Genomic DNA, 26,649 nt, shown 5'->3' on the forward strand with positions numbered 1-26,649 from the left:
AAATATGATATAAGCTTGAATTATGAATGTTTGTGATTTTCATTATCATAAATTGGAGTGGACAGATCAAGAGGTCTTCAGGAACAGGCAAGTTGATGGGATGAGCTGACTGATCCCTTTTGTTCCTGTAGAGAGCGAAAGAGGATGTGTTGCAGAAAGAGGTGCGAGTGAAGATCCTGAAAGATAATATCAACATGCTGGTAGCAAAATCTCCCCCTGGTGGCCAGGACCTGTCATCAGACCTCAGTGGTGTTTTGAAGAATTACCAGAAGCTGTGTGAGCGTTTTCGGAGCAAGTGTCACACCTTGGAGGTACAAAGCGCCATTGTTAATAAAGGACAAACTTGCACTCCATGTGTATCTTTGCTAAGCATGATAATATTTAGGCCTACAAAACTGACTGAGAACTTTATATTTGTTTTGTGGGCCTTATTGTAGACATTGTTTAGTACTATGTACAGTATACATGTGAATCCCCATACAGACACTTAGTGTAGTAGTAGTTCAGGGATTATTGTCCTGCGCTGGCTCTATTATAGTTTTGCATTTTTATTGCAGAAACAGGAGAATATTCAGCTGCAAACTCAAAACTAAAAGTATCTTTTAGAAAAAGTTCAGAAGCACTGACTTTTGTTTTGAGTATCATCGCTGAATTGTGAGTGAAGTTTATTGATTTGAAAGCAACAGTCTCATGGAACCATATTCAGGTGGAATATTCAGTAATGAAATGCAAACCTTATTTTGTAAAAAGTATAACAAAGTGCTTCAGAGCCTGAATACTATTTGTAATAATGGGTTTTTGGATTGTTTGAAAGAAGGACGTGCAAATGATCAACTTTCATACTTTCATATGATATAAATAAGTGAAGAGCAGTGAAGGTCCTGAAATGACCAAGAATTGTTTGTTGTCCTGTGTAGAGGTTGATGTCGTGTGTCCCATATATAAGCTGTATATGTTTATTTGGGTTGCAGGAAGTTTGGTCATGTTGGATGGAGCTGCTGCAGTATTTAGAAATGGAGACAAACTGGCTGAACTGTCTGGAAGAGCGTGTGCAGAGCACAGACAACATGCCTGATAATACCGAGGCTGTCAACGAGGCCCTGGAGGTGAGACACATTAATCATGAAGGTCTGGAGTATAGGAGCAGGAGTACAGTATATTTCAGTTTGATAAAGGACATTTATGGGCTGGGTTGCGGCTAGCTGCCTCACATTTCTGAGGAGTTTCAATCATTGACAGGAGGGATCATTCTGTGTGGAGTTTGCATGTTCTGTTCGGTCATATGGGCTCTTGTGTGTCGGATCAGTTTACCCAGGCATGATGTGTAGATTAATTGGTCTCAATTATATTGTAACTGGGTTCTGGTGTCCAGTCTAAGGTGCAGTCCTCCTTTGGAAATTGTGCTTTCAGAACAGACTTAGGTTTTTGCTTTTCTGACCAGGAATCAACAACGTTTGGTTAATGAATGCTTAGAAATTATATCTGTTGGTAACTGTGTGCTAAAATATTATTTTTTATTTATGATTTAGACTATGTTCATGCTAGATCGTAGTGTACTGTTGTATTCTTACCCTGAAGTGTAAAAATGTCCTTTTAATCACAGTTCCCCTTTGTGATTTTCTACTCTGTTTTGATTTAAAAACAGTTTGCTGAATATTGGTGTGTTTTTCTTCCCCAGTCCCTGGAGTCTGTTTTACGACACCCGGGGGATAACAGAACACAGATCCGGGAGCTTGGCCAGACGCTTATTGATGGAGGGATTCTGGATGAGATAATCAGCGAGAAGCTGTTGGCCTTCAATGCTCGCTACGAAGAGCTGAGTCACCAGGTGAGGGGTCATGATTCGCATTGAACTAGAGCTGCTCTAGCCTGGCAGGGCAGCTTCTTCTTCTACAGCTTCATGCTTCAGTAAGCATGAGATCATAGATCCTGGTCATATAATGTTCCCAAAGTGAGAGTCTTTGAGAGCTCAGGTGTTTTCTATGACCAAGATATTCTGACCCTATTCATATGCAACAGTAATGAGGGGGTTTCCTGTTTATTTAGTAGACCACATCTGAATATTGATAAGTTATCAGCATAGATGTCCTTTTTCTAGGGACCTGTAGTTATTTTTAGTAAAGGATATTAGAAAATAAATTTTAACTGCCTTTCCTGGTAGTAGTTCAGGTGGGTAGCTGTGTCAGCATTTGTAGGCTGCAAAGGAACAAGTAAAGAAGAAGGAAAACACAACGTTTCGGCCATGGAGCCATGTTTCCTGGTAGTAATATATTGTATATAGTGTTAAGTGCTTTATGTTGTTACTGAGGAACTGCATGTTGGTGTCGGCGTTCCAGGCTGTGAGCAGACAGATCTCTCTGGAGCAGCAGCTGCAGTACCTCCGTGAGAACGAACAGATCCTGCAGGCCCTCCAGGACTCTCTGACACAGCTGGATCAGCAACTTGCCTCCTATCTGACCGACAGGGTTGATGCCTTTCAGCTCCCTCAGGAGGCACAGGTACTTCACAATGTTACACTGCAGGCTTCATTGTACACTTCTCCCCATCTGGTTTAAGTCTCTTTCCACAAAGTCTGGTTTTCACCATCTTTTCAAAACATTCAAATCGACATTTTTTCTTTCCATTTTGTACCCCTTTTTGTGATCCACCATTTCCCTGATCATCCACAGATAGTAAAGCACAATGACTGTAGCTGTCATTTAACTGTCAAAAGAGCCAATTTTGTTTGTATAATAATGTAAAATGAATGGAATAATAAATTAGTTAAATGTTTGCATTTTCAGTCTTCGTATGAGGGAATGTAAAGTTCTTAGTGCTTTATACTTTACACCCAGAAATTAAGTCTGTTCAAGTTTAAAAGGATCACATTCAGTCTGAAATATCCAATTGTATACATCACAGAGCAACCATGATTTATAACATCCCACATAAACGTTTGCAAAGTTTGAACAGACATACAGGTACACATGTATTTTCTGGCCAGTTTAACCAGCATTGTCTGTTTCATATCAAAGTTTGTGCAGCGGGTAACTGTTGAAAAAGCTGCCTCTTTGATGTGAACAGTACCTACTAGAATTGCCTTTCCTGGCTGCTTACTCTGTAGTGTCCATGTCTCAAAAACTGACATTTTACTGCATGCAAAGCAGTTGTCACCTTGTTAATTGTTGATGATTCCGTATGTTATGTTCCCTAGCTAAATAATTTTTAGTAATTTTAGTTTCTCTCTTTGTGTTCTTGCATTTTTTTTGTGTTGAGACAAAAAGAACCAGCTTCTAAAATCATGGGCCACCCAATGATTCTTTCTTTATCAGCATTAAAAATGGGCAGAGCAGCCTCTTGTTTCAGTCGATAAATCATTTTTAACATTTAGGTATGTTTTAGTTGAAGGGTACTTGTCAGTTGATGAGCTGTTTATTTCAGACCGGTGAATACAGTCTTGTGCCAGTCACGAGATAGTCTTAAGATATTTTTCTTTTTCAGTTACTAGTTAGTAACTAGTTATTGCTCAAGAATCAGTTAAAGTTTAATCATTGCTGGCAGTAAGTGAAATAACGGATTTACTTAGATTATTTCTTAGATGCTTTTTGCTCTTTCTGCTCTTTGGTATCCTCTCGCCTCCTTTGCTTGTGGCATATAATATGTAATATTGGTATTTGCTATTGTTATCAAGACAGCCCTATCCATTATCTTATTTTCATGCTGTGAATCAGAGTGGAAACTGCTTAAGCCTCATTAGGAGTTGGAAGACTGGCACACAGTCTGTTCATTTCTGTGGAAGTCATGGGGCATTGTTACATAGAGGAGACACCTGTTCTGGCTTAATGTTACAAAATTTTAATGGGAATCAGCCCAACTCAACACTATCCATATACAGTAGCATTCCTTCCATGATCAGAGAACAGTTTATTCCTGCTAAGTGTCAAGGTACACTTGATATCCTGGGTATAGGGGGCACAGTCCAGGTTGATTCCTGATCTCCAGACAGAAGGGCTTACTTTTCAATTTGGGTAGAGGTTATCAGGGAATGTACGGATGCCTAGAAATGGTGTGAAAATAATTTCTTTTTGTTAAGGGTTTCCTTATATTTGAAGATTAATTTTCTTTAAAAAAATGATTAAAAAAAATTGTAAAGTTATTCTGATTAACACCAGATGATTTCTGTCTCGTAACTATCCAATTAAGAATTGTTTCAATTGGCTTGCAGCTACAACTCCTGTATCACACAAAGAGAGTGAGGAGCTTTTCACATACTCTGACACCCATCTGTCTACACAACTTGTCATTTTCTAATTTATAAGCTCTACGGTGTTTTAATGGAGTTTTTTAATGGAGAGGCATTGAGTTACGTAGGGCACGACTCATATACTTGTACTTGCATAGAAACCCCATTAAAAAATAATTCTGAGTCACATATTATTGTTAATGTAGTGTACCTAACTCAAAACTCTATAGAGTAGTGTAGCTGTGCCACAAAAGAACACACTCAACCTGGACTGTAATTGGCACTGTGTTCTTTGTAGCTCACAGATTTGATCTTTTCTCATGAATTTAATCAAAGCATGGCCAGCACGCAGCAAGTTTTTATCTAATAGGTAAAATTTTAATTTTCCATACAGCATAAAACATTGAATTGTTTTTTTAATTAATAGGTGTAAGACTCAGTCTGTATTAATAATCCTTTATGTGTGTACCTCATTGTTTAAATATGAAAATGCGACTTGCATACAATTTGCGTTACATAGAAGGTTCACGATCGGTAACCCCAATGGCTGTCAATGACTATCTGTACATGCATTCCTCCTCGACTTCACTGCAAGCTCACAGGCACCTGGCATGTTACAGACTTTGGTGTTGCACAGCAAGCCTAGGAAAGACTGGCCAGCTAAAGTCCATTCAAACCCCACTGACTCTTGAGCAGATCTGTACATCAGTTTCGGGAATCCTGATCACAGCTGGTGAAAAATAGGGATGCTTGTGTTGTGGGGCTCCATCTGTGCTTGGATGCTTTAAGATTCCAGTATGCATTTGTGGGGCTTTAAATGCTGCTCAATATTTTTGGCAAAGCATGGAGGATATTTTATGTAAATCCCATTCTGACTCCAATTAAAAAAAAATAGCACACTGCGTATCGTCAGGAATGAAAACCAACCTAGCGGATAACATGGTTTATGTTTGTGTTTCCCCCAACTCACAAAAAAATGACCAGTCTGCTTATGAATCTAAATTTTAACAATAGTCAGACTTAATAGGAATTCTGTTAATTTTGTCTTCTTGCTTAATCATCCTTAAGAGAAGCAACAGTTAGTTGCCCTAGAAAGAATTCATTGACTGTGACTTTGACTGCCATATATTAAAGCTAGTGAAAATGAGGCAGAAAACATTAATGAAGGCTGCAGATTTTTTTAAGTTACCACCAATGCTCATGTTTCCACTCAAAAGATTAAAATTGAAGGCTCAATAGGGTAATTAAATGTGTGGTTTGTCCAGTTTTTCCATGTTCCATGTGAATGTGTTAAAATGCCATTTAAAGGACATTTAAAGAAGTGTTTCGTTCTTTCAGAACATACAAGCAGAGATCGCAGCTCATGAGGCCAACATGGAGGAGCTGCGCCGGAGGAACGTGGGGAACGTCCCCGTGGTCACCCTGGAGGGCAAGGCGCCACGCGGAGGCACCATGCTGGACGTGCTGCAGGTGAGCAGATGAGCCATCTGGAGGAGGAGAATAATAACCAAACATCTGCATTTTGTTGTTTTTTTTTTAAAACCTCTGGAGATGCCCTTATATGTTTTTTGATGGGACCTTTTCTCCTTATGTGCCTAACACTGTACTACATTTTCACATCATCAGAGGAAGCTGCGTGAGATCTCAACCAAATATCACCTCTTCCAAAAGCCTGCGAACTTTGAGCAGCGGATGTTGGATTGTAAGCGTGTTTTGGATGGGGCCAAAGCTGAGCTGCACGTGCTGGATGTCAGAGAAGTCGAGCCAGAGGAAATTGAAAAGCATTTGGATGGCTGCATGGTGAGACTAGTGATTAGAGCTATATAAATACTTTCTATTTTACAGTATATGGGCAACTGAATTTAACGTTTTATTGTATTTTCAGTTGTTTCTCAATGTATCTGTGATTCTTCTCTTTTGCACTATGACCTTTAAATTTTGATTGCCTACAGATTATTCTTCTCTGCAGTACAGAGGAGATGAGACCTCTGAGAAAATCGTGTTTCTTATGTACAGTTTTAAGGCTCTCCTTCAGGAAAATATGGTTTCTAATATCCAAGTGCCATTTGCATCAGATGTCAGTCCTGGTTTAAACACGTTTTTCAAGATTTCTATAGCACAAATAGAAAATCTGCAAACCTTTGCATTTATACAAAGGTCTTCTCATTACCATCTGTTGCATATGAGCATCAGTAATAAGACCATTAAATATTTATTAAATGGATTTAATTTATTGTCTAATTGGACATGAACCCAGGAGTCATGGCTTTCTTTTGTTTCAGAAACTGTACAAGATCCTCAGTGAGGTAAAGCTGGAGGTGGAAACTGTGATCAAGACAGGAAGACAGATCGTGCAGAAGCAGCAGACAGACAACCCGAAAGCAATGGATGAGCAGCTCACAGCTCTTAAGCTTCTCTATAATGATCTGGGAGCCCAGGTAATAGAACTTGCTTATCTACCTGTCTCACATATGATTTAAGAAAATTCCTTAAGTAGAAGCACTGTACTGGTAATGTCAACTGTGAAGAGACCACACGGTACTAATTACATTTACTGAACCAGATGACTAAATTAAATTGTCTGATTATTATTTTCTCACTTTATTGGCTGTTATTCTACTAACAATCTGGATGATGTTATACCTAATGTGAAAATTAATGATTTTGATTATTTTGTTGATTGCTTTTATGACCTGATACCGAGCACAACATATTAGTTTTCGTAGGCAGGTAAGAAAGTGCTCTCATCTTTTCCTTTCATTTTCTGATAAATTAAAGTGGCAAACTAAAGGTCTTTATGCACTTAGTTTAAATGGATTTAAAGCAGACATTAAAACACTTTACAGTATTCAGCTTTCTTGAGATGTCCTGTAAATTGCAAATATTTTTCTATTAATGCAATTAAAATAACTCAAACTAAAGGTTTGTAAAATTTGGCCTTGACAGGTGACTGAAGGAAAGCAAGACCTGGAGAAAGCCATCCATCTCTCTCAGAAGTTGCGGAAGGAGACCTGCGCCCTACAGGAGTGGCTCACTGCAACAGAAACTATTCTCAGCCAGAAGAACTCCTCAGGAAACATGCCTGCTGACATTGACGCAGAGGTTGCATGGGCAAATGTGAGCTTTCTTAGTTCTTACTGTATTTATGGGGTTTACATTGATCCACTTGGGAATAACCTGGAAAGATTTATGCACTGAGAGTGTTTTGCTACCTTTCAAATCGGACTTCAATTTAGAAAAGCAGTCAGTGCTTTTTTGCTTTTATTTTAGGGTTTTTATAGCAAGCATCTTCAGTAGTGTCCAGCTGTACAAAATGGTCCTGCAACAATGTTTAGTGAAAGTTAAAACATTTTTTTTTATTTCCATGCTATATAGAATATTTTAAATACGTGTTCAGGATGTAAAATACAAAGACCTCTTCCTCTGCATGCTCTACCTGCCAAACTGTCAGGACATAAGGTCTGTGTTGAATCTCAGTGGGTGTTCATGCCAATAATTCTCACATGAGGTTTCGGTTCTTATGCGGTACTGTTTTGGTGGGGGGGTGAGTCTGGGGTTGCAAGGTGGGGATGAGAGACAGATATGCTGAGTATTTGCTGGTGGTGCAGGGTGTGCTGAAGGAGCTGGAAAGGAGGAAGGCAGATCTGAACAGCGTGACAGAGAACAGCGCCGCCTTGCAGGGCCTGGTGGAGGGCAGTGAGGCCGTGCTGGAGGAGAGGCTGTGTGTCCTCAATGCGGGCTGGGGGAGAGTGCGCACCTGGGCTGAGGACTGGCTCAGCTCTGTGCTGGTAAGTTGACCAGATCCTCACTTAGTCTTCAATTGCTAATAAAAGCTCACAGTCACTGTCTGGAGGTGTTGAGAAGTCTGATGACAGAATTAATTTCATTTTAGGATTAGAGTGACTTCATAGCGATAAAAAGGATGTCTTCCCTTTCTTTTTAAAATAGTTTCATTTGTTAACATTAAAGTTTTCACTTTGTTTACTTTTGACAGAAATAGTGCCAATGGAAAAAATACATTTTAAAGACTGACATTTAGATTTTTTGATATATTGCTTTATTACTTTATTTCAGGTTTGTCATTAATTCCCCCAAAATATTTAACATAGACTTCTTTTCCTTTGAGTATTGGCATTTCAGGTGTTTTGTTGAAGTGCTTGAGTTACCATCTACAGAAAGCCAAAAAGCTTATTTTATGGTTAGTGTTATTTTTGGTAAATTCGCCTAATACTTTTGAGCATCTTCTCCTGTCTGTAGAACCATCAGAATGAAGTGGAAATCTTTGATGAGAATCTGGCTCACATTAGCACTTGGCTGTACCAAACTGAAATTCGCCTGGATGAGACCGAGAAGCTACCAGCAAATGAGAAGGAGAAAATTGTAAAGGTATCAGGAATTAGGTATATTTCCATTGCGGTTGTTAGTAGAGATTACAGATTTCAAGCTACACTGACTTTGACTGGTTTTGCAGAACCTGCTGTCTGAGCTTGAGGACATTAGTTTGCGAGTGGACAGTGTACGAGACCAGGCCATTATCCTGATGACCAGTCGAGGGCCTGCTTGCCGCGAGGTGGTGGAACCCAAACTGGCTGAGCTTAACCGCAACTTCGACAAAGTTTCCCAGCATATCAAAGCAGCTAAAGTAAGTAACACATGACAGTTGAAGATGATCGACATAAGAGTACAGGCAGGGACTGAGAACTCTAATCCACTCTATTCTGAAAGACTTATGACCCAGTCCCAGCTCATTTCTCTTCAGTTCTTCAGTGGAAACTCCCAATATTTTAGCCAGCGAGCGCACAGTAGATCTGTTGTAATCAACTCTACTATGCCCCAGACTTTTGTCACCTTGCCAGTCCCAGCCAGTCTCACTGTTGTATTCATAGAAATGCTGTCTTTAATTTGCAATCCAGATGTCCGTGAGCTCAGAGTCCCTCAGCTGTGAGGTAGCAGTGCGACAGGGAGCAGAAAGTCTGGAGAAGAAACCTGTAAGTGAACTCCTGCTCTTTGAGAGAGAGCTGGTGGCCACACTGAGTGCCCTGGACAGGCGGCTGGAGTCCCCTGAGCAGCTGCCCCAGGATGACGAGAAGGTAAGTGGAAATGTCTTGGAAGAGCTGGTTGAAATGGCATCCCACAGAGTAATAGATTGACATTCATTGACATTTCTCTGTTGGTACAGAACCCCGTGAACAGTTTTCAATACCTTTTTTTGGATTCATGTGCTTCGTGAATGTTTTAGAAGTTAGACATGGCTTATTGCTTCTGTGCTTGGGATAATAATTCCACTGAAAAGTCATGGTAGTGGTTCATCTTTGTGGACCAGACATGGAATCTAAGTGGATGGTAATTGTCAGTGGAGTGATTTCACTTTTTTTCTTGCATGTCCTGCTAGAAAAATAGTTTGCAAGCAAATATAAAGTGCTGAAATAAGTTTGCACAGCCTCTAGGTTGGTCTGTATTATCGTACATTGTAGAAATAAATTGTTTAAGGTATTCATGAAATTCTTGATAAAAGGTGAACATTAATTAAATGTATAGCAGATGTGCATGAAATATTTAACAAAATATGTGAACCCACAGACTCAGTAACTGGTCGTGGCTCCCCCTTGTGCAGCAATAACTTCAACTATATGTTTCTTGTAACTTTTTCTCTCCCATTGCATCAGCTTTATAAGTTTTGGCCCATTCTTGCTTATAGAACTGCTTGAGGTCAGCGACATCTGAGTTTTTTTTTTGCGTGAACAGCTTGCTTCAGTTCCTGTCATAACATTTGAATTAGGTCCAGACATTGACTTGGCTAATCCAAAATGTGAAGTTTCTTCTTCAGCCCATCTGTTGTAGATCTGTTTGTATGTTTAGGATCAATGTTTTTCTACATGACCATCTTTTGTTTCAGCTCTACTTGGTGATGAAAGGATTGCCTAACATTCTTCTACAGAATTTGCTGATACAACTCCACATTAATGTTACAGTTAATGACGGCAAGCCGTTTGGGTCCTGAGGCAGCAAAGTAGTCCCAAACCATGATAATACTACTATGCTTAACAGACAGCATAAGATTCTTCTGTTGGAAGTTCGTGTTTGTGTTTTGCCACACAAAGTTTTTCATTGTGGCCCAAAAGTTCAACATTTGACTTATCTGTCCAAAGACCATTGTTTCATTAATCATTCATTAATGCATTGTCCAGGTACTCTGTAGCAACTTAAAATAGCTGTCAATGTTCTTTTTAAAGAGCAGTGGTTTCTACATAGCTATGCTGCCGTGAAACCTATTAGTATTCAGGAGTCAATGTAGGAGGCATTGGCATTGATCTTAGCTATAGCAAGAGAGGCCTGCAGAGCCGTATACGTTAGTCTGATAGTTGATGGATGGAGTCCAAATGTTTAGAAATGTTTTTGTTAAATATGTTCTGCTCATAACATGGTGTGATTCCACTATCTGAAACAACACAATAACACAAAGTTTCTGACAGTTATATAAGAAATCTCAGTCTCAGTTTTTAAAAGCCTGACTACCCCCTTAACTGTGGTAAGGAAACCTCACTCAGTATTTCACATCCATTCATCCATTTACACCCTGGACGGGACACCAGTCCAACACCAGGACAGGCAAAGACAAACATGCACACACTCACAACAGGGCCAATTTTCCCAGAAGCCAATTACCCTTTTTTGGACTGTAGGAGGAAAATGGAGCACCCAGAGGAAACCAACCTGAACACAGGGAGAACACAAAAGGTCCACACAGATAGCACCCAGGTCTGGAACTGAATCCAGGGCCCCAGTGCTGCGAGGCAGCAATGCCAAACACTGCACCACTGTGCTGTCCATTTTTCATACACAAATTCTTAATAATTAATTGTTTCTACTTCAGACACTGTTCTATCTCAAAAACATTGAATTGATAATTGAATTTATGCTGAAACCAGAACACTTGGCACACAAAGGTCAAAACTGCCAGCGTTTTACTTCTGTAAAAGCTATCTCAGCTAAAGATGGTCTTTCCTGCTTAGGGATGAACATCAAGCATCAAGTTCCAACTCCTCCTGACTCCTCTCGTGTGGTCTCATCTTCTTTCCTCTCCTCTCTTCTTCTCTCCTTTTCTATGTCTAAGTGTGATCTTATATGGTGTAATTCTGAAATGCTCATTGTCAATCATTTAACCACAACTTAAATTAACTAGGTAAAGCAAGGTATACTTTCCAATCGTTTTTGATCTGGGGATCCTCCACATCTCAGCAAACATCCCCTCTGCTTTGAAGCTGGAAAGGTTTACATCTCTAGTTGTCACTAACTTGATCTAAACTCTTAGAGAAACTTCCTTGTCCCCTCTAGCTGAAACAATGAAGTAAATTTTGGTCATTAAAATATTTGGCCTGGTGTGAACATTTTGATCCAATAACAGATTTTTGGAGACTTTTTATTATTATAATGTACAGTTTTCACTAATGGAATTCTAAAAAACTTCTACAAGACTTGAACTTGCCTCTTACAAATCTGTATTCTGCCAGTGCCTTTAGGCATTGAGTTTCATGTGTATTGCAATGTAAACTGTCTTATGCTGTAATCAAATCATAAATCAAGCTTTCCTTCTCCAAAAGGGGAAAACATTAATCTGATTGTACTGTATTATCTTTCGGTAAAAAAAAAAAATGTTCAGATGATATTTGCAGAAGGGCACTGCACAATGCCTGTCAAACGGCCAAGCTAAAGAATGCATAAAAAACCTCTGAGAAGGACATGAATTTTGAAACCGTTAGTGTTTTTAGCTTATCAGATCAGACTCAATGGTTCAGTTTGTCAAGGCCATTGTGCAAGGTTTACAGAGCAAGAAAACAAATGATCAAGGTCATATTCTTGGTATTAGAGCTGCCTTTTGTCAACTTAAAATGCATCCTCGTTTTTAGAAGTAAAAGACTTTGTGTCTTTGAAAACCTAGTGAGCTTGCTTTTGAGGCCAAGCCCTACAGAAACACGTGTGCTAACTTTTCAGATGGATGAAGAAAAGGCCCAGATTGAAGATGTGCTGCAGAGAGGAGAATGGCTGCTTCCGCAAACCTCAGATGATGGGAGAGAGGAGCTGTGCAAGAAACTCCTTCTGCTGCAGACCAAGTACTCCACACTGAGGGTGAGCTTAGCATTGCCACTGCAGCTCTGCAGTATTGACATAAAAACCAACCAACTCATGCATAACCTTCTAACTGTATGTCAAAACTAATAATACCATTTGATATATCTGTTTCTTTTGAGTTTGATGAACTGTTGTTTCATCATAAGTAAAAAAGTATAGGAATTATAATTTTCTAAAAGAAATAGACTGTTAGAAGATGCATGCATGCTAAAAATGTCTTTCTTACTTAACCGTACACGTGACACACTGTCATTGTGATAGCTACAGTATGTGTCTACAGTGACACTATTATTTCTTCTTGTAGGAATTGAAAACAGCCAGGACTAAACATACTCCTGAAGTAGCCCCAGCATTCTCCCAGTACAAAAGGGAGAAGGAGTCTCTCATCAGTTGGATGAATGAGACGGAGAATCGACTGTCAGGGCTGCACAGCATTGAGGATGATGAGAAGTTACAGGTAATAGCTGGCTGTGGTAAGCCACCATGGTAACAGAGTTGTCTTGTTTTTGGGTGGGTCTTAAATCTGTGGCTTGTGTTCTGCATAGCATCTTGAACTATTTTAGTAGTTACACTTTGCCTTGACTTTAGTCTCATTGTAAATGGTGGTAGCTTTGTGAAAAATTATTCCAAAGGGAGTTCCAAAAGTAATTTGGGATCGAAGAAAGAAGCTTTAGACTTGTGACATAAGAATGGTCTACATGTGGTAGTGTATACAGTTATTCATTATCGTATATGATATTCTGTGAGCAATCTAAAAATTAAATTATTTAATCATATATTTGAATCATATTGAAGGCATCTTTAAACTTTAGCAAGCTCAGCAATTAGTATTTATATATTTAGTGTATCTATAGCAGGGGTAGCTTCTATCTTTAAGTTTAGTCTCATGGTTTCCAGGAGAACCTTTGAGTTGTCATTCAACACATTACTTAATGAAAATGATTTTTGATGGTTTTCACAGGAGTTGTTGCAGGAACTGGAGTTGAGAAAAGAAGAGTTCAGTTCACTTCAGGAGAGGAGAAAAGATTTATCTCGGTATGAGACAGAACAGTCGGACATTGTGCAATTTGACAAGCGGTGGCAGGAGATTGAAAACCAGTTTGTGATATTTCAAAAAACACACTTCAAGAGCACAGTAAGTGTTTAATGTGAACAGTAGAGAAAAACAGTATTTTATGCTACTTACCTTTGTTAACAGGCCCTTGAAAATGTTCAAGTGAGAGTCCTTGTCATGTTGCCTGTCTGGGCCTTTTCTTTCTTGAACTTGATGTGTGTGATTAATGTTACCTCATATTCTGTTTGTATTTTCATTATTCTTTGAGGGATGTGTATTCATTAGCATCCTTCAGTTTTATTTTATGGTTGTCTGCAATTAAAAATTATTGGCAGCTGCGCATTCTGGTCTTTGCCATCACGTGGAGTCTAATTGTATTGTTGTTGATCAGCAGAAGGAACGTCAGAGTGGTGTGGACGACAGTGTGTCATCTCTCCTGCCCACAGACTATCTGCTCGATATTAACAAGGTGCTGTTGGCCATGGCTAACATTGAGCTCCTGATAAATTCCCCAGAGCTCAGCAGTGGGCTGTATGAGGACTTCTCCAGCCAGGAGGATGCACTGAAGGTAGAATTGACCTGTAGGGTGAAAGAAGACTCTTTAGTTTGTTATGCTGATATGAATGCTTTCTAAATGAGCTGTAGGATCTGATAAAGAATGGATGTATTTTTTTTACCACTGTAGTTGGTTTGGTTTGAAAAACAAATCAATGCTTGTGATTAATTTGGGATCTTTTGACATACTATTTGATTTATACTTCATTACAAATACTTCTTCATGACATACTTCTTTACAAAAAGAAGACAGCAAGTCTGTACTTTTACTTTAATAAGGGTGCTGAATGCTTTACAAGATTAATTTACGTAAACAGGGTATTGTTATTTATCTAATCTTATATGCATGTTTTTTGTATGTTGTGTTAAGATAAACCTTTTCTACATAGTGCTTTTCTTCTATAAAATTGACTCCTTTCAACATCTGAAACGTAGAAGTAAAAGTCTGTTTAGAACTCTATGCAATTACCTGATAGAAGGTTTTACCCTGAGATATGCCTCCAGGGTAAAGTGGCAAATTCCATGAAAGCCATCATAGTAAAGACCTGTTTTAAAGCACACTTTGTTTTTAATTTTACTGGGAAAGGAAAATTGCTCTTTTCTGGCAGATTTGTCATTTTCATTTAGGGGACAAATTGAGTTGCCTGGCTCAGTTGGGTGTCACTTCAACATTTCAGGAGAAGATGAATGATCAGAGATTGTGAAGATTATTTGTCAGGGGGCCTCTGATTGAAGTTGATATTTTCCATTACTCAGAGGAATTTTGTGCTTTTCCATTGTGAGAATAAGAGGTTTTGTTCATTTTATTTTCTACAGTTATCAGGATTAAGTGTACCCTTTTGCGTTTTAGCAGGGGCTTAGAGCTCATTGCTGAGCTCCTGCCAGCTGAAGATTTTGTTTTCTTCTGTACTGCAGAATATAAAGGACAGCCTTGAGAAACTCGGGGAGCAAGTTGCCATTATTCATGAAAAGCAACCTGATGCTATTCAGGAGGCAACCAGAGTGGAGGTTGTGCAAATAGGGGATGCACTTACCCAGCTGAATGCAGAATGGGACAGAGTCAATAGGATGTACAATGATCGGAAAGGGTGAGTATGCATAGTCTTGCCTGTTGTCTTCCGCTATGTAATAAGAAAATACATCCAGGCCTCATTTACTTAGAAGTGGTTAAGGACTGCGTTTTGTGGAGTGGCACTGCTTCATCTGTTCAGAGTAAAAGAGGTACAGTATACTGAAGCAATAAAAAAGGACTTTCTAATCTTAGGAATGCATTGTGCTTATAGAGGGAGTGTTTTCTTCTTATAGCTGTCATAATTTTTCATTGTAGTGCTCTATTTTGTTTTTACTTGTTTAACATAAGTTAAATCTGTAGATCGATGTATTAGGCTATGTCTTAGGCTGACATAGTCTCAGTTTAGTTTTATTTAAAATCGGCGATGCTAACATTTTGCCTTTTGAAGGTTTGTCTTTGTGTTGATTATGTGTGTACCATTGTACCTCACATTCCTCTGTCCAAGGGTACACGATTACTAAAGTTATTGTTGGATAAACATCATTTTTTACTAAAATATTTTTCAAATTCTGTTCCAGAAGCACAGATCCATAAGGACTCTAATCCTGTGAGAAAGTGTTTTGCTGGGAAGTCTTAAAAAAACCCTGCAAATGAAGAAATGTAATAATGTGATAAAGAGTAAAGCTCGTTAAAATGTACAGCCCATATCAAAGAAGCACTACTTCCGTTTTTTAATCTATTTTATTTTGAATTTGAAGGTTCAAAATAGCTGGTTTTAATAGTAGTAATAGTTGGTATAATTTTATGTCAGTTTAAATAATTTATAATTTTAAGTCAGTTGGTTATGGTGTGAAAAAGACATATGAGTAGATGGTACTTTCGCAGACACTGTACATGTCAGTACATGTTATTTCTGTAGTATCTTATAAGGATACTTCATAGGTCATGTAGACATACAATATGTTTTTACTCTTGAGACGTGGCAATAAGGCAGTTGTGTTTTCAATGTTAGTCTGTAGGTTGCTCTGGTAGGTGTTTGCTCTTTGTGTCACAAAGGGTGAACTGGTGTTATAGCCTCTGAGGTGTGCACCCATTCAGAGCAGTTTCTTTAATAGTCCCTGACATGGCTACAGTATCTAGCTGAAACATATGTCTTCTTGAATCAGTCTTTCTATTGTTAAGAAAGTTTTTGGCACTCCATAAAATGAAGGGATATTTAAGTTAACTGAATTTTCTTTGTTTTGTAGATTTTGTAAATCTGAACAAGTTTTTAATGTATGTGAAATATGTGAGTGTTTACAAACTGCTACTGCCTGTTAGCATGGGATTTCTGAGTTTGGGAGTAAATGCAATGCAGTCTGTTGGACCTGAAACTTTCAGTGCAAGAATGCTCTTGTGTGCATGAGTTAAAACATGTTCTTTGTCTCCTACCACATACACAGCTTGAACAATGAAACTTTGTGAGTTACCTACTGAAAAATAATTTAATAATTTAATATACCAGTAAGCCAACATACCAGTCTAAAGGTTCTGTGTCTATTTAAACTTTAAAAGGGCAGACAAAGATAAATATGTTAAGAGAATAGAAATTGCATACTTAGGTAATTAAGACAACATTAATTTGTTTTTTGTTAGTTTTAACACAAAATAAGAACTTCTTGGTGCTGTGTTAATCAAACTTTCATTACAGTTACTTCCCATACAACTACAATGTATTAAGAGATAGAATTGAAGACTTTTAATGTGTATTCATGTCAGTGGTCCCTGTTGGAGAACAGCTTATTTGCACATGCTTATTGTAATGTGCATTAGATGAAACACCAAATATTATGTACAGTACAGCACCAGTTTAGATCAGAACATTAAATCTGAATGGTTCTGTGCATAATTTAATTCAGGTGTGCCTGAACTTTGTTGGAAGCAAAATAAAAAATAGAGATTTTGTGCATCGTCCCTTTTCTTTTAGATCAATCATTACTTCTTATACTTAATAACACATCTCAATTTTACTTTTGCTTAGCTTGAACTGTTGATTTATAGCTGATCATATTTGGATAGATTATATTATTATATGTTTCCTTAAACAGTATCTGTGCAAACTGGCTTTCTTATAGCAGTGACAACTATGTGATTTGTTGGCCTAATGAAAGATGTCACAGGAGCTGGATCATATTTTGTATTAGAATAAACATCATGACAAAAAACAATTGATGTAATGAGATTTACAATGTTGTTAAAAAGTAAGTACACCCCATTAAAAGGTTTGTCTTTTTAAAATTTTTGCACATAAGGATATTTGATCATCATTTCAACAATACTGATAGATAAAGGAAATCTAATTTTTAAAAATAACATTGAAAAATCACATTTTGCACTCATTTGTACCATTTAAATCAACAGAAATGCAGTTTCGTTGTGTGGAAAACGTTAGTACACCCCCACCTTTATCATTGCATTATATGCCTAAAATTAGAATTGGGTGTACCAAAACAGGTGAAAATTATTAGAACATCATAAGAGAGTATCTTGGAGGGCACTGCCGTGTATAAACATCAGAAACCTGTGGTCTGGTTTGCTCTTAGTGATTGATGTGTGGCTACATCATGCTCAGATCAAAAGAGCTCTCTAAGGCCCTCAGGACTATTGGAACAATATGCTCTGTATGCATGAGACAAAGGTAGAGCTGTTTGGCTACAATGCCAGATGTCATGTTTGGCGAAAACCAAAAACTGCCTTTGACCAAAAGAACCTCATACCAACTGTAAAGCATGGTGGTGGAAGCATCATGGTTTGGTGCTGCTTTTCTGCCACAGGGCCTGGCCAGCTTGCCATCATAGAATCAACCATGAATTCCACATTGTACCAGGGATTACCCGAGGAGAATGTGAGGCCACCTGTCAAAAAGCTGAAGCTGAACTGTAAGTGGACCTTACAACAATGACCCAAAAAACTCAAGGAAATCCACAAAAGAATGTCTCAAAAAGAAGAAATGCAGGGTTATGGAATGGCCAAGTCAAAGCCCAGGACTTAACCCCATAGAAATGCAGTGGGGGGACCTGAAATGGGCAGTACATGCAAGAAAGCTATCAAACATCACATAGTTGAAGGAGTTCTCTAAGGAGGAGTGGGCAAAAAATTATCCAAGTCGATGTAGGAAAGTGATAGGCAATTACAAGAAATGCCTACAAGAAGTGATTTCTGCCAAAGGGGGCAACACCAGTTGTTGAAGCTAGTGGGTGTACTTATTTTTTCCACAGCAGATAATTGCATTTCTGACCTTTTTTTGTTGAATAAATGATCATTTTCATTTTCATGTGTTAAATTAGATCAAATTTATCTATCAATATGTTTAAATGAAGATCAAATATCCATAGATGCAAATATGTTGAAAAACACACACCTTTTCATGGGGTGTACTTTTTCACAGCACTGTAGAAGTGTAGCCTCCAGGAACGTAAAGGCATTCTGCCCTCACCCCTTTTGCAGGTGCTTTGACAAGTCAGTGGAGGAGTGGCGTCAGTTCCACTGCGACCTCAATGACCTGAGCCAGTGGGTGACAGAGGCTGAGCAGGTGTTGGCTGATGGGAAAGGTCCTGATGGAGCTCTGGATTTGGAAGAGGCAAAGATGCATCAGCAGGTACGTCAACACACTTTAGCCTTTCAGCTGTTAAATAAGCAAAAAGTTATATTTGGCTTAAGTTTAGTTTGAAGCAGTGGTCTTCATGACAAAGTCCTGTTTATGCTTCTAGGACAAAAGTCATTACTTATATTAAAAATAAAAAGTTTAATATGAAGCCATTAACAAATGTAAAACTAACCCTAAAATTCCACAAACATATCAATCAAGCATGGGAGAGGGTAGCAGAAAACTTGTAAGTACTAATAAAAGATATCAAGGGTAACGTTTAAAATACTTAACATTTTGCTTTGCCTGGAAAGATTCATACCACCTCTGTTTTCTGCCATTTCAGTCTTTTTGGAATGATATAAAAATAACTTTTATTGAACAATATACTAAGAGAAAGGCAGTTTGTTGTAAGCTGGACAGGGAGACATGCCTGTGTTACTATCTACTGTAAGTCATGAAAATGTCAAATATAAAATATTGGCTTTTGGAATGTGGAGAGTTTTGGAAGGCGCAGCTACAGTAAGTAAATTTTAAATGGAAGATCTTTTAAATTAAAAGTATTAAAGCTTAATAATATCTATAATGATCTATTCAAAAAGTCTGTATTTTTATCACACCTCTAATATTGAGATCTGTAGATTGGACTTGAAATCAGATGCTGCTTTTACCTTGTATTTTCCCTTTTGCAGTCATGATCTGCCTTCTTATACCATGATACAGAAATTGCAGCCACTAGAATTGTGTGGAGAGCTGTGTCAGTGTTCAGGCTGCAGAGCAACATGTAGACATTAATTCCACACTGAAAATCTAAATATGACTCGGCTGCTGAAACTTTTTGTGCCTTTCTCTTTCTCTTTTTACTTTAATCCTTTTCTTTCAACCTCTATATGTTCAGTTAGATCTACTCATCTTTGTCTTTCTTATAGTTGTGGTAAATTATAAGAAAGAAGGAAAGAAGTAAGTTTGCAGTCTGAAATTTTAATTTGAATTACAGTATATTGAAATCAAAGTTATTTTTAATTGTTTCTCTATTTTAAATTTTGCTAGTTGTTCTATACAGGGTTTGCTACTGTGCTTTTTGAAGTGAAGAATAAACTACTACAGCGTATGTGAAGTATATTTCAATTGAATGAATATGCTTCATAAAGTTATTAAAAAAAACAGCTGCTCCCTGCTGTTTAAAGACATTACAAACAACAAAATACATCTTTGAACAGGCTCACTTGATCTCATATTGCCTCGGATGTAGCTCCATAGCCAGAATATAATTATCCAAAACACTTGACACAAAGGAAATGTCTGGTGAATAATTGTGTTGTAAATTGAATAAGCTTTATTGTTTTTCTTGTAGATGTAATTCTTCAAAACCCTTCACATAAGAGATTCTGTAATCCCATTTGAGTTCTTTAGTTTAAAGCAGATTTTTTTAATGAGTCTCTCTGTCAACGCATCCGCTTTTGTAATTGGTGTTAGATTTTAACGTTTCTATCATGAGAAAAGCAAATGAAATCTGATGAGGCCATTAGATTCAGTGCTTTAATATAATGATAAATTGTCATGAAAATAATATTTTAATGTTCTTAAACAACCTCATAATGGCATTTTCATAATAATAAACTAAGCTCTTCCAGTGTTATTTTATTTACCAATTAAGAAACAACTCTATGGGGATTTTTCCTGATGTTATCATATTGATTCATAGAGATTTTTAAGCAGTTAATAGGATAAGAAAAAGAAAACCCAGTAATAATAAGAAGTAAACAAGTAGGTAATATTGGGAGAGCATGAGATAATGTGATGAGCTGAGGTTTCAGTGTAACTGGTGTATCTTCAGGAACTCGAGGAAGGTCTGACAAGTCACCAGCCCATTTATTCCACCTTGAACCAGACGGGTGAGGGCATCATCAGACAGCTGTCTGCCCCAGATAGCAGCCTGCTGCAGGAGAAACTGGGAGGTCTGAACAGGCGCTGGAAGAAAGTCTTCAAAGAGATCAGGGAGCGGCAGCACAGGTAACCTCAGCTGTTAGCTTCAGGATAGCCCTGCAGCTGAAGGGCCGACGCTACCACTTCACCTCCTTCCCCACACAGAATCCAAAAAATCACAGTGGTCAAAGAAAGATGACAACATGATTGACCAAGATGGCAACACGTTTTCAAAAAGCATTTAAGATTAAATATTTGGTAAAGTGCAGGCAACCGTATGAAACCACAAACAAAACATAGTGGAAACTGATTTAAAATAATTTAGCTTTCTTTATTGACTTCTTTATTTCATTTACACAAAGTCACTTGTGAAGTAGTTTGGATAGAAGTACAAAGAGTAAATAAATCCTGTGCAAAGGCCTTTAGTCTTTCGCTCTGTGTATGACCTTTCTTCAGGTTATTGTTACTTGTTTCGTTATCATCCCCCTCTTTCCTCTGGTTCCCTCTAAAGGATGTTTATTTCTATAGATTAGTGATGAACAAATAGTTATAGAATTATAATAAAATTGTTAATACTGAAGCCATTTATTTTAAAATCCATTTGGTTTGTGCTATACTTTCCTTAGGAGTCTATTGATCTCAACTTTAAGTTTCATGGTTAGAATGTGGGTAGATAAAATGTAGATCTATGGTATGATTACATTTCTTTGTGAAATAATGATTTCTTTCAATATGCCTATTGTGTGGCAATAAAAAGCCAGTGTCAGGGGTGAACTTCAGAGTTTTTCAGAGATTTATTTTAAATAATTTCCTTTCAAGTGGAGCTCAGCCACCACTAGTGCTGTATTTTCACTGTATCTTCTTGTCCTAGAAATCTTACCATGCTTTGTGTTGTGACCAGCCTCAGGGCAGGGGACCCACAGCTGGCAGACTTACTGAGGAGGACAGATGAACTGGCTCTCTGGTTAGAGCAGGCTGAGTGTGCTGTGGGAACTCTGCCAGTCACTGCTGCAGATACAAACCTCCAAGAACTCAAGGCAAGACACCACTGCGGTTAATTTCTAGATAAATGTTTTCTTTGCTTTTCTGTAATGTTGAGGGCAAGCTTGTGTGTGAGCTGTCAGTTTGAATGGGTTAACTGTACTTTCAATTATGAATTCCTTTGAATTAATTTAATGTTGTTGGGAAATTAAGACCAGGATCATGAAAGACCACAACATACAACCAACCAATGTTAGGGAAATAAACAATTAATCTGATTTATTTGTCCTAAGTCTAATTTTTTCATTCCTTCATTAACTCAGTGCCCACAGTCTGAAACCAAAGCAGCTTCATAAGCCCAGAAGCCCCTAGACGATAAATAATGTTTGGTGCATCAATTCTTCTGCTTTCATTTTTTGCCCCTCACAAGGCCCTGGCAGAAGAAATGGATGTCCAGAATGAAAAGCTAACTTGGCTCAATAAGAACGGTCCTCATATACTGTCCAGCAAATCCCTCAGCTTGCAGGACCGAGACAAGCATGTCACTCGACTGAGAGCCATCAACATGAACTGGAGCAAGGTAAGGGAGGCTGGGAAACTCTCCTTGTCTTGGGCACAGAACGGGCTGTTTGTGATATGGGATAGGGATATAACAAAACCTTCAGATTATGCCCAGAGGCTCCTGCCATCATTTTTGCAAAGCTTCTGTGTTGCTGTTGATGGTACAGAAAGTCCTTTGGAAATTCTCAAGGGCAGTTTAGACTCTGTCCTATACTTAAATATTTAATCAGTTTTATTTCATCTGGGTTTGAGTATGGTTATGCCTTACTTATCAGGTCATATTCTAAGGCAGGGTTCCCAGTGTAGGGTTTGGACACCCACACACCTTTTGCGTGTTTCCAGCTTTTTACTTAATTAAAACCAACAAGTTCAACAACTTTTTTTTTCCCTCCAGTTTGAAAGTTGGTAAACTTCGCTTAATTATGAAACACAATAGTTAGAATGCTACAAGTTTTGGAGCTCAAAACAAAAAATCAAGTTAAACCTTTATCCAAATAATAGGATTAGTTTTGTATCTGAGACCTTGGCTGGAATAATAAAACAGCAGATGTGTGGGCCTCCAAGAAAAGGACAGGGAATCCCTGTTCTAAGGTGCTAAATAGACTGTAGTAAGTCCAGACATCTGTGGCTTGAGTGCTAACTAAGTCTGCTCTGCATCAGTAATACTCTACTCTGCATCAGTAATAGCTCCTCTCTTTAAATTGCACTGGCTCCCTGGACAATCTGAACTTTAAGACTCCTCATGTCATGTATTATGCACTGGGTGGTAAGCTTCAGGTTATCTTAAGGACATATTGCATGATTATAGTACAGATTTTAGTCTGCAATATGCTGATTAAGTCTTTTTTACCCTAGGCTTCAGAAATCAGAGACATATCCTGTTTGTAGAATTCACAGCCCAAACACATTGGAGATTATGCAGCTGATATCATTATTATAACTTGCTTAAATCTCTCCTTTATCTATGGCTTTAAATGTATTGTTCATGTAGTTTAGTTTTACTCTTGGGTTTACTACTTCACCTGCTGTTGAAATTTACTTTTTCCTGACATTGTCATTGTTATGGGGATCATTATCTGACGTCTGAGCAGTCCCCAAGGAAATGAACAGAAAGACAGGGAAGCATCAGGCAAGATCAAGAACTGTGCACAGTTTATTAAGGATTTCTTAATTTTGTGAATATATGACCCTGAGACTCAGTGAGTGGAAACTATAAACATTTTTGCCTGTTGCTAAAAGATAAGAACTGTCTATATAATGGAAGCTTATCAGAAATGTTTGTTTAATGTGGATTTCACCTTTGACTGATGGTTTTATGCGATACATATGTAACGTTTTCAGGAGCAAATTTCACCATGTTGAATATTAGATTATGTTTGTGTAATTTAACACATTTATTATTAACCACAACCTTTTTATCTAGGTTACAAAGGAGCTTTTGGATAAAGTAGGTGAAGTGGAGGTGAATTTGCAGAGTCACAGACAATTCCAGGACAAAATGGACTGTCTGTCAGACTGGGTGATTGTGACAAGGCAGCAGCTGTGCTCACGAACGCCTGGTCACCTATCAGCCTCAGAGAATCAGGTACTATGTTAATGTTATATTGTGTACATGTTACATATTAAAGATTAGCTATAAAGGGATAGGGTTAAGGGGATATTTAGTTCATTTTACTAAGGAATAAAACACCATGAATATTTGCCTCTGAAAACCCCCAAATTGATGGAAAATAGATGGAATAGATTTCTTGATTGAGTGGCTGGATTTTCTTTTCCATTTGCCACCCTGAATTTTTTCACTAAGTCATCTTTTAGTCAGACCCCTTCCCTTTCAGATTATAGAAAATAAGAAGGACTTTCCAAAACCGAATATAAAATCTGAAAAATGAAAGATGCAAGTCAATATATTTAAATCAAAACTGAATTAAGCATGGAAATAGACCTGTTCATCAGTAGAAATGCTTTTTAAATATTAAAATATCCATATAAGTTTATTTTTATCTAAAGGGTCAAATGGAAACAAAAATAATTCTGATTATTTTCTGTATTGTGTATACATTCATAAGTGCATTTGCAATTTTTTCTCTTGGCATTTAAACATTAAAAATTCTTTTGAAGAAAGTTTTAAAAACAGCCATAATTTAGAATGTTATTACTGTCTAATTTTCTAGGTTCTGGAGAAGACAATGAAGGAACACAAGAGAGAGCTTGAAGATCTACTTGCCAGATCTATTGAGCTTCAGAAAAGGCACCAGCTACTTCCCCAGGAGAAGGTGAGCATTCTTGTGTTTGTATATATACAGTACTTTTCTATGGAAATGTACTAGCATCACAAAGAAAAAAAGTATTATGTTTAAATTAGATAATATTGCATTTTACTAAATAACATTGTGTTAAAATGTCATAGTTACTTAGTAAACAAGATATTATTAGCAAGATATAAACCTAATATTAATATACTGCAATATATATATATAAAATAATGTTGTCTCATGCGAAGCACAATTGTCATTAAAAGAAGAATATCGTCAAACATGATTTTGTGCAAATGAATTAATCTAAAGGGGCATACTGTACGTACTGTCTTTTGTAACCCAGGAATGCTTAATCAGTGTCGCATTTACGCATGTCATTTTCTCAATTTTTTTTTAAAATCAGAAATGAGACAGCTTTACAAACATACAGTATTTCATTCTTCGTGAGCAAACCAGAAACATGTAAACATGTTGCTGCCTAATCTTTAAACATTGAACAGAATACATTTATGATTACTTAAAAGTAAGATTATACTTACTGTTGGATGACTGCCTTTGTTACCATTACTACTGTTGGTTTACTGCTATTGTTGTTGGCTCATTGAGTATTTAAGCACAAAATCCTGAAAGATTTCAGCCTATGCTTATATCAAATGCATTTCAGTTTGGAATTACACAGTGAAAGTCAGGAAATGTGGAATGTGAAGGGAGGAGAAACAGTATTTCTGTGTCGGTTTGAACAGACATGAGTATAAAGACATAGGAATGCAAATCAAAATCAAAAAAGATTCCAGGACAGCTCACAAGTTACTGCCTTAGTCAACAGAGTAATGCATTTATGAAGAGAGTCCTGTTGCTGGTGATGTGTTAGCAGTGGTATCTCATCATAGCCCAATGTTATTTCCTTTAATCTCAATAGTGTCTTGTTTAAATACAGTATTTTTGTATTTTCTGTAGTGCTAATAGGCTTCGGTAGTTTTTCACTTCTGTGAATTTTGTGTTTGAAAGGATTGTTTGCAATATTAACAGTGATGAAAATAAAGACTCTGAACCCCTAATATTCACATAATATAATTAAGGAAATTACAGTTTCTTACCGTGATAGCTTTGTTTAATTGAAACAGGTATTTTCTTAAATAATCAAAAGGGTTTATATTTGCCAATGAAACTGGAGGCTCCATCCATTCAATTCAGGTCTCCTTAAGAACAACGTGAAAAATCATCCAGGAAATCACAACAATAATAATTTAATTATAATAATTGCTTACACTTATATAGCGCTTTTCTGGACACTCCACTCAAAGCGCTTTACAGGTAATGGGGACTCCCCTCCACCACCACCAATGTGCAGCATCCACCTAGATGATGCGACTGTGAAGGATCTGCAGGCCTCTCTCACTGCACCATTGTCAGTATTCATGCCTCCACCTTCAGGAAAAGACTAAATGGGAATGGTTTTCATGGGGTGCTAGCCAGGAAGAAACCATTACTCTCTAAAAGAGTATTGAGTGCTGTTCTGAATTCGCCAAAGAGCATCTGGATGATCCAAAGGACTACTGATGTCACCCTGCAACTAACAATAGGCAACCTACTGAAGCTAAGCCTGGCCAGTACCTGGATGGGAGAGCTCCTGGCAAAAACTAAGGTTGCTGCTGGAAAAGGTGTTAGTAGGACAAGTAGGGGGTGCTCACCCTGTGGTCTGCATGGTTCCTAAATGGGGAAGACTATGTATAAAAAGGGCTGTGATTCCTTTATGGTTCACCCAATATAGATGTAAATACCCTCAAATTAAAGCTGACATTCAGCACTTTAACCTCATAGTCATTGTTTCATTTAAAATGTGCTTGAGTACAGAGCCAAAACAACAATAATTGTGTCACTGTCCAAATACTTATGGACTGCACTGTATCTTTTGTGTAGTTAAAACAAAACACTCCCTTCCTCATCCTGACCGTCAAGCATAGTGTTGGGAGTATCATGGTTTGTGGCTGCTTTGCTGCCCTTAGGATCCAGGCAGCAGCTTGGTGGATAGTTCCAATGATGGAACCATGGATTTGGCATTGTATCAGCAAATTTGTGATGAGAATGTCAGGCCATTGGTTCCTAGCTGAGGAGAAGGTGGTTCTTGCAGGAAGCAAATGATTAAAACATTACAAGCAGATCTATTGTACAAGAGAATGGTTAAAGAAGCAATTTTGTGTTTTGGATTAGATAAGTCAAAGTCTGAACCTAAACCCCATTGAAATATTACAGCAGGACCTGAAGCAAGAAACCATCATATATCACAGACTTAAAGCAGTATGGTAAAAAAGGATGGGCCATAATTTG

At 37.8% G+C, this 26,649-nt stretch overlaps 1 protein-coding gene across 9 annotated transcripts in view; it reads left to right on the plus strand.

Moving 5' to 3' along the window:
* The window catches only part of utrn (utrophin), a 292,295-nt gene that overhangs the window by 69,975 nt on the left and 195,671 nt on the right, over nucleotides 1-26,649 (plus strand). For 6 of the 9 annotated variants that reach the window (XM_015347666.2, XM_015347699.2, XM_015347718.2 and 3 more), the window contains 23 exons: nucleotides 132-311; nucleotides 972-1,106; nucleotides 1,679-1,828; nucleotides 2,337-2,498; nucleotides 5,561-5,692; nucleotides 5,849-6,022; nucleotides 6,505-6,660; nucleotides 7,169-7,339; nucleotides 7,831-8,010; nucleotides 8,480-8,608; nucleotides 8,694-8,864; nucleotides 9,136-9,312; nucleotides 12,215-12,349; nucleotides 12,657-12,809; nucleotides 13,314-13,487; nucleotides 13,798-13,974; nucleotides 14,877-15,049; nucleotides 18,460-18,610; nucleotides 20,436-20,611; nucleotides 21,396-21,561; nucleotides 21,936-22,085; nucleotides 23,490-23,651; nucleotides 24,238-24,339. In XM_015347666.2, coding sequence (XP_015203152.2) covers nucleotides 132-311; nucleotides 972-1,106; nucleotides 1,679-1,828; nucleotides 2,337-2,498; nucleotides 5,561-5,692; nucleotides 5,849-6,022; nucleotides 6,505-6,660; nucleotides 7,169-7,339; nucleotides 7,831-8,010; nucleotides 8,480-8,608; nucleotides 8,694-8,864; nucleotides 9,136-9,312; nucleotides 12,215-12,349; nucleotides 12,657-12,809; nucleotides 13,314-13,487; nucleotides 13,798-13,974; nucleotides 14,877-15,049; nucleotides 18,460-18,610; nucleotides 20,436-20,611; nucleotides 21,396-21,561; nucleotides 21,936-22,085; nucleotides 23,490-23,651; nucleotides 24,238-24,339 — 3,636 coding nt within the window. The remainder of the gene's footprint in view (nucleotides 1-131; nucleotides 312-971; nucleotides 1,107-1,678; nucleotides 1,829-2,336; nucleotides 2,499-5,560; nucleotides 5,693-5,848; nucleotides 6,023-6,504; nucleotides 6,661-7,168; nucleotides 7,340-7,830; nucleotides 8,011-8,479; nucleotides 8,609-8,693; nucleotides 8,865-9,135; nucleotides 9,313-12,214; nucleotides 12,350-12,656; nucleotides 12,810-13,313; nucleotides 13,488-13,797; nucleotides 13,975-14,876; nucleotides 15,050-18,459; nucleotides 18,611-20,435; nucleotides 20,612-21,395; nucleotides 21,562-21,935; nucleotides 22,086-23,489; nucleotides 23,652-24,237; nucleotides 24,340-26,649) is intronic. The other 3 variants (XM_015347693.2, XM_069178971.1, XM_015347687.2) reach the window with 2 other exon arrangements.

Source organism: Lepisosteus oculatus, chromosome 2 (genome assembly GCF_040954835.1).
Source record: "Lepisosteus oculatus isolate fLepOcu1 chromosome 2, fLepOcu1.hap2, whole genome shotgun sequence".
Taxonomy (NCBI): domain Eukaryota; kingdom Metazoa; phylum Chordata; class Actinopteri; order Semionotiformes; family Lepisosteidae; genus Lepisosteus; species Lepisosteus oculatus.